This window comes from Polyodon spathula, chromosome 5 (assembly GCF_017654505.1).
Source record: "Polyodon spathula isolate WHYD16114869_AA chromosome 5, ASM1765450v1, whole genome shotgun sequence".
Classification (NCBI taxonomy): Eukaryota; Metazoa; Chordata; class Actinopteri; order Acipenseriformes; family Polyodontidae; genus Polyodon; species Polyodon spathula.
The window spans coordinates 64,614,426-64,627,603 of NC_054538.1; the positions used below are offsets into that span (position 1 = coordinate 64,614,426).

The 13,178-nt window shown below is 36.8% G+C and overlaps 1 protein-coding gene across 1 annotated transcript; it reads right to left on the reverse strand.

Annotated features, from left to right (window-relative positions):
- Positions 1 to 1,534: 1,534 nt before the first annotated feature.
- On the reverse strand, positions 1,535 to 9,124 carry LOC121316165 (solute carrier family 22 member 7-like). The gene is made up of 10 exons (XM_041251024.1): positions 8,637 to 9,124; positions 5,652 to 5,755; positions 5,175 to 5,329; positions 4,888 to 5,056; positions 4,384 to 4,507; positions 3,663 to 3,772; positions 3,241 to 3,455; positions 2,847 to 2,955; positions 2,375 to 2,581; positions 1,535 to 1,878 (listed from the first exon to the last, which is right to left on the reverse strand). Exons 1-10 carry the CDS (start codon positions 9,021 to 9,023, stop codon positions 1,803 to 1,805), a joined length of 1,656 nt encoding a protein of 551 aa, XP_041106958.1. The 5' UTR covers positions 9,024 to 9,124; the 3' UTR covers positions 1,535 to 1,802.
- Between the last annotated feature and the right edge of the window lie 4,054 nt (positions 9,125 to 13,178).

The following is a 13,178-nucleotide window of genomic DNA, read 5'->3' on the forward strand; positions in this document are numbered from 1 at the left end:
CTTAATGGTTCATATTGCAATTAGCGAAGTTGTTGTTGTTAATAATTAAGCTTGTGTTAAAATGCTTTGAAAAGTAGCTCATGAACTCCTCTTCAGTTCTGTTGTCTACATTAGCTTGTATGGTCATTTTGGAACATTTATTACATGTCAGTGTTCCTTAAGACTAAATTGCAGGGAGTGTTCTGGTCAAGAGTATTAAATCACCCAAAAAGGGAATGCTGTCCTAGTGCATGCCAGCATTATGCGGGTCTACAGTCAGTGCCAATGTCACCTCTTGTCTTATGAGAAGTAAATTTAAGATCCTTGATCCTTGGGTTAACTGTGTGCTAGCTTGAGAAGTTCTCCTGGTCTGAGCATTTAAGTAGCAGACTGAACAAGAAACAAGACAGAAATGTGTTAATATGAAATTTATTTGTATTATAGTTTTAGAGAAAGGTCAATGTACAAAAGCAATGGACCATAAACTAACAATGAAAGCACTTACTTTACTTTATAATCTATCACTTTTGCAGATAAACTTTAGGACAAATCAGAGAATGGTGTACCTGATACTAGATACAGAAGGTAACTGTATTTGTTACTTAAGAACTCCATGTTTGCAGTTGGTTTACAGTTCAAATCCCTGTTACTTCACACATCATTTTCTCCTTCTTCTGTGATTTTGAACACATTTACTGCTCTATGATTGCTGGTACAAACTTCTTGCACAAAAAGCTTTGTTTTACATTAAAGCAAGCACAGACATCTGGTGTATTTCAAATCTACCTAGATGATACAGGTAATTGGCTGAGCGACTGCCTTATCTTGAGAGCTACTGTACTGTACAAGATGTATTGCAAATCTGTTGGACACTTCATGTCTCGTTTTTATCCTTCTGGCATCATTGTATGATGTTTATATTTTGTTCTACAATACATGTCTTGCATATCTTTATACTTTACCATTGTTCCCTCTAAATTAATTATATTACATTATAAAGATTTCGGACAAAAACAAAACAAAAAACTTTAGTAGAGCCTGTCAGTAGCTATGGGACCACGGGACAAATGTCTATAGCTTACCTACCTTATTATTATTATTATTATTTATTATTATTATTATTATTATTATTATTATTATTTATTATTTTAATTACTACTACTAACTTAGCTATGTGAAAAAAAAGGACTGAAAGTGAGTACTAGGGAGTGTCGGGACAAGCTGTAACTACTAGTGGGCACTCTTTCCCAGAAATAGCCAGTAGACCTTACTAATATTCAGCAATCGAAACCACAGACCCCACAACAAAAAGCAATCCAATTTATATTTAAAACAAGTAAAAAGAGCTTTAAAGTTTTAGAATTCTAGTTCTACTCCCCGGTAGCTGTGCTGGATGATGTCACTTTCAAATGATTTGCCATTCTGTTCCTACGGGGCAGGCTTCTTTCTATAAATGTGTTGGTCTGTTAATTTTAAATTTACAATTTTTAAAGCTTTCTCTAACTTGTTATTATTATTATTATTATTATTTATTTCTTAGATGCCCTTACCCAGGGTGACTTACAGTTGTATACAAAAATTACATATCAAGAATTACAGTACAATTTAAGAGCAAGATACAAAATACCTAATAAGATCAAAATTAGATACCACGCTAAAGTATTGAACGGGAATGTTTTGGTCACCATGAACACAATACTGTAGATTTGATTGACCCAAGTGTTGCTGTTTCCACCTTCATTTGTTTGTTTGAAACCGCTGGGTTACTTTTATTCCAGTTTTGTGTTGATAAAGCAGGTTCCTGCCTCAGCTTAGGATACATTTTATTTTAAATCACAATTGAGGGGTTTCAGTGAGATGTCTGTTCTTTCTTGATCTGATATGGCGATTGTCCTTTTTCTATAACAATAAAATATCAATGTTGTTATTCCAAACTGCCAGATTTGCCACCTGTACTTTTAAGAATCTTATGTCCCAACTTTAACACCTGAGAGAGTGTTTTCTGATTTGATGTTTAACAAAGGTCTTATTAATGAATAAATCAAGCAAGTACATTACAAGTGATAAAAATAACACAGTTCGTATTAAAACTAAAACTAGCTGCTTTTCTGGTTTAGAAAAAGCATGTTTTGTTCGTTTTGTATATGGTATATGGGATTGTCTAAAGGAGGACTCTGTTTAACTCAATTTTAAGGAACTTGTGTGAGGGTTACATTTTAAATATATATATTGTGCACGCTTGATTTCAATTAAAAAAAAAAAACAAAAAAAAAACACCCCCTTCTTTTTTTTTTTTATTAAAAATAATTCCACCTGATTTTTTTTTAAAAAAAGCATTCACCCGAATTTGGAAAAGAATTTCACCTAAAAATCAGACGCCCTATTTATACCGTACCTTGTCTGCTCGACATCTTCAATAGTTTCAGGTAGGCGAAGATTTTGAGTTTCAGGAAGGAAGAATGCTGTGAAGCCAGCCAGGATTGCGACTGAGCAGAATATGGTTTGAGGGAAAAGCTTCCAGATGTCTTCCAGTAGCATTATCAGCGGAGCAGCAGACACGCCCAGTCGAGCCATGAATGAGGTGTAGCCATTGCCATTTTGTCTTTTCAAAAAATGAGAAACAGCTTATTGCACTTGTTCTTGTGAAATCACTCTCGCTCACATATCTGTTCTGCTCAACAAGTCCATGTATATCGTCTTTCACAAAAAAGTTAAAAAAAAATTAAAGCAAAATAAATGGCTTACGTCAACATTTGTCCCTAATAAACAAAAGCGAACACAGAAATAAACTACTAGCTAGATCAGTTATATATATCTCTTTTTTTTTTTTTTTTTTTTTTTTTTTTTTTTTTTGAGATTGCACCTACCTGACAACTGTTGGGTACAGCTCTGTCGTGTAAAGATAAACTATGGTAAAGGACGCCTCAGACGAGCCTTTCCCAAGGATAGCAATTACAGAGCGAACCGGTACCATACCTGGAAAACACATATAATCATGTTTAATTGACGCCAGAACACTCTTGAACCCGAGAAATTAATAACAGTAATGTAACTCTGTCATGCTTCAATAGATTTAATTTTTTCAGAAGACCACGCAATCATAAGGGCTTACGAAGTTCATAACAAAATCTTATCAAGCAACTTAATGAGTTTTGACGGTGGTACTGTATATTCAAATCCAATATCTGTACTATTAAAATATGCAGCTTTTCAATACATTAAAAACTCATATATAATTTGAGTGCCTGAAACAAAACATACTTGAAGGAAGAAACAGATTGATTCCCAAACACGCTCCAGTGAAAAGCAAGGACCAGGCCTGGCTGTGCCTTCTTCCAATCCTATTCAGCATGCAGTAGACCAGCAGTTTAGCAGGCACTTCAATTGCTGCATAAATAAACTGGGTAAGGTAGATGTTTAGACCAAACCCAGTAATATTTAGGCTGATTCCATAGTAAGTGTGAGCAACGCCGAACCTAATGAAAGGAAACTCTATGGTAACGTTTCAAAATGACAAACCAAAAGTTTGAGGATATTTACAAGACCTACTTGTGTTTTATATATATATATATTGTTCTCCTTTCCATAAAATAAGAGCATACATTACAGATGAATAAACCACTTTTCAGACCAACAAACTGACAATTGTTTCTGGATACAGTCTAGACAATTGTTGCATGTACCATATAATTCCAGTGCAGATTGCAAGCCTCCTCATCTTTGGAGTTCTCGCCAGATCCAAATAGGTATAATTCTTGTTTTTTCCCTCTACAGTCACAAGCCTAGAAAGCATCTGAAAATATAACACCATGTTTTATGTCTGCTTTTTCATATTTTGTTGCATCACCCTCTAGCATACAAAACTAAGACAGAAAATTAAGCAAATATGGAACGCCATTTTACAAATTTTGGGTTGTCTGTGATGTTTTGCACAGAACCTCACTCAAAGGTATTACATAGGTGCAGTTTGTGGAAAGTGGTCAGCAAACTCACTAATACTGAAAATACAAATAAATAGCCACTGGAAACGGGAATAGTCTTCTTCACTCCATCACTCATTTAATCTGGATGTTCTTTTTTTTTTGTCCCACCCATAGCCAGGACAATTGGATTAAAACAGACAAGATGCATACGAACATCGAATGCTATTTCAGATTTGGAAGATGACAGATGCCAATCAGTTTGGAAAGTTTGCATGCAGTGTGGTCTAATGAACCAATAACCATACTGTCAGCTGTACAGCAACCGGCGACGGGGGTATGGGGTCCCCCGGGGTGAGGTGCCCAACCCCCCCCCCCCCCCCCCCCCGCACTATATCGGCTGACTTTGACTTACTCTGGTGTGGGCAAGTAACCTCTGGTTCTTAGACCCACCCATTAGACCACACGCTCTCTTTTCAGTTACCTCTGGGGTTATTTTGGATAAGGTGTCTTTCCTATTGTTCATTTTTGCACATTTTGAAAGGTACATGTGAGCCTCGTGTACTTTGCCATTGGCTAGCAACCATCTTGCTGACTCTGGGATCCACCTATTGCAAGAGACACACAGACATTGTTAGTGAAGAGAGAAAAAAGAATTACTGTCTTGTTCTTTCAGTTATCTCCCATGATTTTTTGCTGCTTGAACCGGTACTTGAGAAATCATGTGATAGGGTAACATCATAAAATAATACTTTTGTAGCTGTGTATACTTAAACTGAGCTGTGAGTTTTATACTTTCTTGTTTGATTTCTGTTCCTCTACAAACTATTTTATTGAATAGTTTCCAATGCAAAATATTTAGATCTATGGGACTCACCAAGGGAGTTGCAAAAAATGTATGCTTATGAGTTGTCTTTCATCCTTGATTTAAAGTCAAGTTATTTCCCCTTTACCAGTATGTCAAATTTTAACAACATGTTTGTCTTACCACCAAACGATGCAGCATATAACAAGTGGGGAGGTGACAGCTAAGAGCAGCCATCTCCAGTCTCTGATCAGATAAGCTATCGCTGCAAGCATCATATTCCCAGCAGACCAAACCATGCTACCAAAGACTCCAATAAAAGTTCGGTGCTCAATATCAACCCACTCAATAGCTGAAAAGATAATACAGTTTGTGATTTTGGAGCATGCAGTTTTAAAGCTTAAACCATATTGTTACAATATAATAAAATTCGGAATAATGACTAGTCCCCTGATAAAGTGTATACTTACTTAGGCACATGGAGATAATAACTATCCCAGTAAGTCCAAATCCTGTGAGAGACCTCATTATGGCAAACATTACATAGGAGACAGAGAATGTAGCTGCCACTCCAAACACTATAGATAAAATAAAGGATGCTAAGAGCATTGGCTTTCTTCCAAATCTGAAAAATAGAGCAATTAGTATAATAGACCATCAAAACTTTATTAGGTCGAGGACGAAGTCCAGTGAACTAAGTGAGGGATTTTTACTGAAGATGAAAGCTACAGGTAATTACATGGAAACAAGCAAAAGGTAAAACAAATAGGTAAACACTTTGGCAAAACGTATATATTCTCAATGGTGAGAGCACTGTACAGGTGTGGTTTTGTTTTATTAAGTGTCAGGTAATAGAAAACTCAATTATTATACATACATTTTCAAAGGTGGTCTAGAGGGATGTTTTACATTTAAGAAGGAATACAATAAAAAAAAAAAAAAATTACTTGTCTGAGAGGCCGCCAAATACGATGGCTCCTATCATCACACCAATGAAGAAGAAAATGGCACTAGCTTGATTCAGTCCTTTCTTGTTGCAAACCATGTCCCACTTAAGAAAGAAAGCAAAACAATTTTAATTTGCATTCACAAAGAGTTCACCAAAATAGTTTGTCTCAACTGTACTATTCTACACTATGCACTTCTACAATATAACTGGTGTGAGACCGGTAACCCCCTAATCCTGCACCCTGTCTTTCCAAAAGATCAATGTCACAGTTTGCACAGAGGTCTGCTTCATTGTTTATTTTGTTAGTTTAATTTAACCATCTTTAATTTCACACTAAGTTATCCAGCCATCTCAAGTCTGCTAAGTCTAAGCTAGTGTGAGGAAGACATGCCTATGCTGCAGGATGACCTCAATAAAAACTCAATAGATTAGTCCAGAGGTCTCACATCAAGCATAGCATCCCAATAGTCACAGCTAACAGCACTTGAGATACTTTTCTCCCTTGATTAACCATTTCCACACTGTCTTGTACTATGTTAAATAAACATTGATTAGTTGGTATTTTATAAATATTTATTTTGACTTAGACACTGATTAAATCAATGTTGGTCCTAAACAGACAGACTTGTATTACTCAAAAACATACATAAAGTCCAACATTTCAGCTTCTGTAAAACATGGAAATTATTTAGTGAAAACAAAATACAAGGCCTTGAATATTTTGTATTTGTGTGCTATCATTTGGCAGCAATACAGTAAATTATGTTAAGTTTTATAGCAGTTTTAAAACGTTGTTTACCTTGCAGTGTGACATTTACTTAATTAATACTAGAAAACATGGCGAGCCCTGTCATGTATAATCCATGATAAACCAAGACATACTGACTGTACTATACATTAATGCAATGAACCAATTAAATGTAGAAATCCGATGAATTGTAATTATACTGCAAACTGGAAAGATGTTAATACAGAAAACACATATTTTTCGTCTGTTTACTTTAGATAAACTAACACACAGTAAAAAAAACAAACAAAACGCAATGGCAGTTAAACAGTAAAGTTAAGCACCTTCTCTCTGACATCATACCCTTAAGAGAAAGGAGCTGTAGTTCAACGCTGTTTCTATGCGTTATTATTCATAGTGTATACACACTCACTGGATAAGAAAACAAAATCAAACCAAACAGTGTATTATTTTACATTGAAATGCCCAGGGACCAAGAGCAGGAAGCCGTGCATGCTTGGGATTGGCGGCTGGTGTACCGTGGGCGTCACTTTGACGGACGGAATAGGGTAAGTAGCAGTGAGAGCAAACGGCAGCGGAGTAGTGATGTGCGTTAGAATCGATTCAGAACCAGGTATCTGTCGTTAGAACCGGGTACTTCGATTCTGATTCCGGTTCGAAAACTAATAGATTGTGAAAACTGGAAGATATATAAAAGATGTTATGCAAAGGAAACATGTTTGACAGAGACTGTACATGTAAGATACGATACATAAACGATGCAGCTTTGCGACAACTTTGTGCAATCTGTGAAATCACCATGTATAAAGTTAAGAAAATATGCAATAATCTGTCCAGTTTACACAGTAACAGTTTTAGTACAACAGTGAAAACTATTGTGTGCCTTTATAACCCTGTTAACTGCAAATTTCACAAAGCCTTCAATTAAAAATAAATAAATAAACAAATAAATACATCTTTAAATACGTGGCATGTGCAAACAGGTCAGTGTATATGCAAGGATCCCAAGCCGCAATACGACCCCATCGGCTTGGGGTTAAATTACATTTTTAAACAGCCGAAATCTTGTCGTTCAGCTTGGGGTTGCAGAAAATTCACTTTACCCGAAGCCCCTCTGAAGCAGATCCAATCATCCCTTCATGTCAAAGTTAGAATAGTTTGAAATTGAACATATCACTTATAGCTGTCAAATACATTTTTGACAGAAGTTAATGTTTTTAATAATCAGCTTTATTAAAGACGTAATATGACTCACTGGAACCAGATCCCTGATATTTGTATCCAGTTCGTCAGTTCCAAGAATCTGAAGTACCTGTGTGAGGCTGCCTTCATTTCCCACAAACGCTACAGTAAATTAAAAATAATAGAAAAAAAAAAAAAAAAAAAAAAAAAAAAACCCTGCCTTTTCACGTTATGCATTAATGCATTTGTATTTTACAGTTTGACTGGGGAGAAGTCTGTTTACTTTTGTACATAGGTTGGCTTGAAATACCGTTTACATTTCTTATGAGGAAATGTTAAATGCAAAATAACAGTAGTATCTCTCTCTCTCTCTCTCTCTCTCTCTCTCTCTCTCTCTAGCTTAGTAAACATTTGTTAGTATGTGTATTTCAATTTAGTTGGTATTTAATTTAGTTCAATGTCAAATTTTGTAAAGGTTAATAATGTATCATTTGTTGATTTTAGGACAGCTTGGGTATTTTTTTTTTGCCACTACACCCGTGCTCAGCCCCCAACAATGCAGGAGTCTAAGTCGGGGAAGGTGACCTGGTCCTGCTGGCTATTCTTTATTTTCATGCATGTTATCATCTTTATAGTTTTGATTAAAGTATTTGGATGTCCTGTATAATAGCTGAGAGGAAGCACTGCGGTTTGTGTTCTGAAGGATGAGTTTTTTGTGTTCTCAGTAAGGCATCAAGGGAAATACTCACATCCACCTCAAACTGTTTCTTTAAAAATAACAAAAAAAAAAAAAAAATTCTCGTCACCTTTTCTATGTAACTTAAATGTCTAAGAAAGCAATTGAAGATAATAGAGGTGTATAAGGTGGCTGTAATTGAAAGATATGCCATATGTTCTGCACAGGATGATATCTGCATAACTGCTATTTTGAAAAATCAATAACTATGACTCTTATATGTGATTTAGAATACCTTCAAAACATGGTACATTCCGAGTTAACCTGAGACCCATTTGGACAATTTAGGGAATCCTTAAACTGATAAAAAGATGTACCTCTGTTGCTACAGTTGAGGAGAATATAGATGCATCATAAACCCATCCATACTGACACTCCACAGTCACAGCAACATCTCCAGCCTCCACAGAGGAGTTGGAAAGCAGTTGAAACTGGGGCTCAGAGAACATCTTGCAGGAGCTGAAAGTCCCACTAGGCTCGACCGGGATGCTGACAGCAAGTTTCTGATGTGCAGTAAGGTTCCCAAAGATTTTGCCATTGTCTGGGTCTGAGATGGCACAGTGGTGAGTGGGTACAGCTGAAATGAAGTTGTGGAGAAGAAAGTGCCACGGGAGAGTTACTCTGGGAACGCATAGGATGACAAAAAGAAAAATCTGGTACCTCCCAAAGCCTCCAATATCTGCCAGGATGTTTTCAAACTTCATCGTTGTCTGGCTTAGTCAGTGTGGATATGCTTCTTCTTTTAAAATTGGTGGAAACTGAGAGGATAGAAGAGTGCCAGGCAACGCTTTCTACTACTTATACTATGAACTCCCGATGGACTTTGACACCATTATAAACAGAACTACCTGTACTCTTAATGTACTCTTAATGGTCTTCAAAACTCCAAAGGTTCAGGTTAGTAAAGGTAAATAAAATATTTTTTAACTTTTTAAAATAATATAAATTATTTATTTTCTATTAAACTTGTGTCTTTTTATTTTCATGCTGCATTCCCTTCCCCATTCCCAATTGAACAGTGTAACATTTTTTTTTTTTTTTTTTTTCCCTGGGTAGTAAGTGTTATTTCCTAATTGCTTATGCCTCAAAAGTATAGAAAATGGCTATTATTCCCCACAAACTTTGCTTTTGTGACCAGGACAGTGATATTTCAAAATTTACAGTATAATCGTAAATCTCGAAAAACTACTCACTTCTAAATATTTTGTCATTTTTGTATTACTTTAGTATAAATACATGTTACTTTGGATTCATATGTTGTTTTTTTCTGACTTTATGTCAACAAAAAGATACACATTTGCCCATTTTCCCATTGGAAATAGTGATATTTTGAAATATTGCTGTCCTGGTCACAAAAGCAAAGTTTGTGGGGAATAATAGCCATGTTCTATACTTTTGAGGCATTAGCAATTAGGAAATAACACTTACTACCCAGGAACAAAAATTGTGTTACATAGTGTAATAACAGTTAATTCTTGCTGTCTCACCTCACTTATTACACTATTCAAACTGTTTTGCTGTTTGTTTTTATTTTATTGGAAGTTCAAGATCACATCAGTAAAGTTCCAATTATCAGCTGTGTTCTTTTAAACAGTTATCCTTTTTCTAGGGTTGCCATATGACTCCATATACACTAGGACAGGCTTTTCAACTCACACCCATTGTGTTCTGGTAAGTGTAGTCCTGTTGTGAAAGGTACATGAGACACCAGGTTATATTGCAATGCGAATTGAAAACCCTGAATTGTCTCAATCTGTCCTAGTGTACATGGAGTCATATTGTAACCTTACCTTTCTGCCATTTAAGCTTTCATGAGCTATGGGCCAATATCAGGTTGGGACAACATACAAATATACTGTGTACTGTACAAATAAACAAAGTAGCACCTTGTCACAAAAACAGCCGGAGTGGGGGATGTCCGACCAGAAACAGGAAAATAAACAAAGAGTTTGGTTGAGCTGAGTGAATGGCTTCGCTCGGCATTTAATGAGTGAACAGAACAGACAGAAAATAAACTGTTGTATTAAACAAAAAACACAGGACACGGCACAGGAAGCCAAAATAAATAGACAAAAAAAATGGACCATACAGCCAAAACACGGTGAGCTTCTTTTAACGATTATTATTATTATTATTCTCTTTACCTCCGTCTCCAATCCCGTTCTCCACTCACTGAGCACACAACCCTGAGTATGTGAAAACATGCTGCTTTTATGCAGCTGTACCGAGACTCGACTGGTAATCAATCACTTGATTGGAGTCGCAGTACAACTGCACGTGAATTAATAAAGTGCAATTCCCCGTGCTCACATATTATTACATTTTACTTGCACGTGAAGTGCTGTGCAATCCTCGTGCCTAAATACAAATATACATTTTAAACACTCGTGTTACACAGACCCGTTTATATCATGTGTACCGATGACTATACACCAACATTAAAACACCACACGCAACGTATCAAAAAATACACACAGGGACGGGCACTTTGTCACACACCTCCACTAATGTTGCCTGCAACCCGGCACTGTTGGAGTTACTGAAATACATCCACATGAACCTCCTCACCTGCTCTTAAATAAATACATTATTTGTAAACATACCAAACAAATGTTGTCATGGATTTATAAATCAGCGTTTATCTAGCCATGGAACTCATTGACCGAACTGAAGCCTGTAACACGTGGCCCATCTGCTTTCCTCCCACATTCTGGAAATGTGCAAAGGCCATGTTCCCTGCCAAGATCTGCAATGGGATTTGAACCACACTTGCATGGCTTACCCTGCATTCCTTGCTTCAGTCTATGCAAGCCGAGGAAAGCAGAATGTCAAGATATGTAAGATTCAGTGGGATTTCCAATAAAGTACAGTTTAAAATACAGCTGTGAAATTAAATGTACTCATTTATTTATTAAATGTTTTTAATTTTATAGTTTTACATTATATAAATATAGGAAAACATAAGTATTTCGCAAGAAAAACCAGGATACCTTACGTTGGGAACTGTGTGTACAATTTCATTTAAAACAGCCATGTCCTGTATAACAAGATGTATTGTTTCTTGGTATGAATTAATAGGTTACTTCCACATCCAAAACTATGGACAACCACCTGATAACACTGTTTTCTCTTTTTTTCGCTCACAAAAATGCATGTCAGCAATGTTTTATGTGCTGTATCATAATGAGAACGTTTGTTTGAGTGGACAGAAAAAAAGGTCAAGTCAACTTTTAATTGATGCGTAACACTGAATGGATCATTCATTCATTTATTGAAACAAATCCAAACCATATTGTTAATTGTATATGCCAGACTTGAACTGAGGTTTAGACTTCCAGAACGGGTGTATCTCTGTAGTGCTGTTAAATACACAGATAGAAACAGGGATGTAAATCGATTTGAAAAAAAAGTTTAGTATCAGAGAGCCTACTGGTGCTAAATTATCAAACCCTGCCCTATCAAGCCCCCCTCACAAGTTCCCACATGAGAAACATCATCATCTATGGTTGCTAAGGAATAAAATAAGTACATCCCTCACTGGTGCCAGAATCTAATGTTGCTGGTGCTATATGAGGTACCCTGGTGCCATCGTGTCAAATTTGCATCCCTGTATATAAATGATCATCACATAATGCCTTTCAGACTCAAATCAATCCTGTCATGGTAACCCCTAATGGCTTTATAACCTTCCCGGCAGTGTTATTGCAAGTGTTTCTAGTGAATCTTTCTATAGTTTCCTTTAAGTACGTCTACACATTTTTAACCCAGGTGAACGTGACGTGACAATGATTAAGTGTGTGAAAGCACATCTTTTATATTGCCTATTGTGCAACAATTGCTTTACAAATCTTTGACAGATAACATAGTCTGTCAGAGATTGTGTTTTCCAAGGCGAAAAGACCATTTCACATTCAATCGCCATGGGGAGAAATCCTAGCCTCTGATTGGCTAAGAAGGTTTACTTAAACATTGAAATTTGTACATCTACAGCAATAATCCTTATGCAAACTTTATGCAAATGTCATATAAATGTTATGCATTGGCATGTGAACTATTGTTTGTCCCACGGGTGTGGGGTTATGCGGGGAGCCGAGGGTCCGAGTCAGAGGGGGACCCGGCCACACACTCTATCCTTTAGCAGCTCCTGCTCTTTATCTTTCTCAAATTGAGACTGGGCTCTATTTCCAGCTCCCTATTCTATCATTCCTTTTCTGTGTTCTTCAATGCAAGAGCCTACTCCTCCTACATGACTGTTGCTCTGCAGAGCCTATCATGGGCTCTGCTGAACCAATCTATCATATGTGTTTTCTGGTTCCAAAGGCTGCTGAACAGCCTGCCTTCGAGGCCGCTCTCTCTCTCCTCCGGCCAAGAAGGCATCCGCCGGTTGGGAACCTCTTTCCTTTCCTATCCTATCCAATCCCGTGAGGCCACTCCTCAAACTACCTCTCCAAGTAACAACCTTTCACTCCAGCCCCAGCTCTCACCCCGTGAAGTATATTGAAAGTAACTGTTGACTATCTGTCACACACCAGTTTTTTACTGGAATGCTTAGCTTGTTTACATTTTGCGTATGTGTTGTTGACCTCACCTGGGCAATGGAACTGACAAAAAACGTACATGTTAATTTGATGGTTAAAACATAGTTTGTAAACACTAACAGCTTGGCTTACGGCAGTCCCTAAAGATGTAACTGCTATTTTCCCTACACATGGAAACCTTGAACACAACAGCTCTCATTGCAGGCATGTGAACAATCAGGAGTAACTTGGCTTGAGTACAGAGATTAGTAAAGTCATAACAGAGATTCTGACAGGTACAAAAACAGCTGCTTCTTCAGTAGCCTAAGCTTATTTTGATGC

Coding starts and splice junctions, on each gene's coding strand:
- LOC121316165 (XM_041251024.1), bottom strand. CDS start 9,023: ATGAAGTTTGAAAACATCCTGGCAGATATTGGAGGCTTTGGGAGGTAC. Junction 5,756..8,636: donor CCTCAACTGTAGCAACAGAG/GTACATCTTTTT, acceptor TTCTTTCTTAAG/TGGGACATGGTTTGCAACAA. Junction 5,057..5,174: donor TATTATCTCCATGTGCCTAA/GTAAGTATACAC, acceptor TTATCTTTTCAG/CTATTGAGTGGGTTGATATT.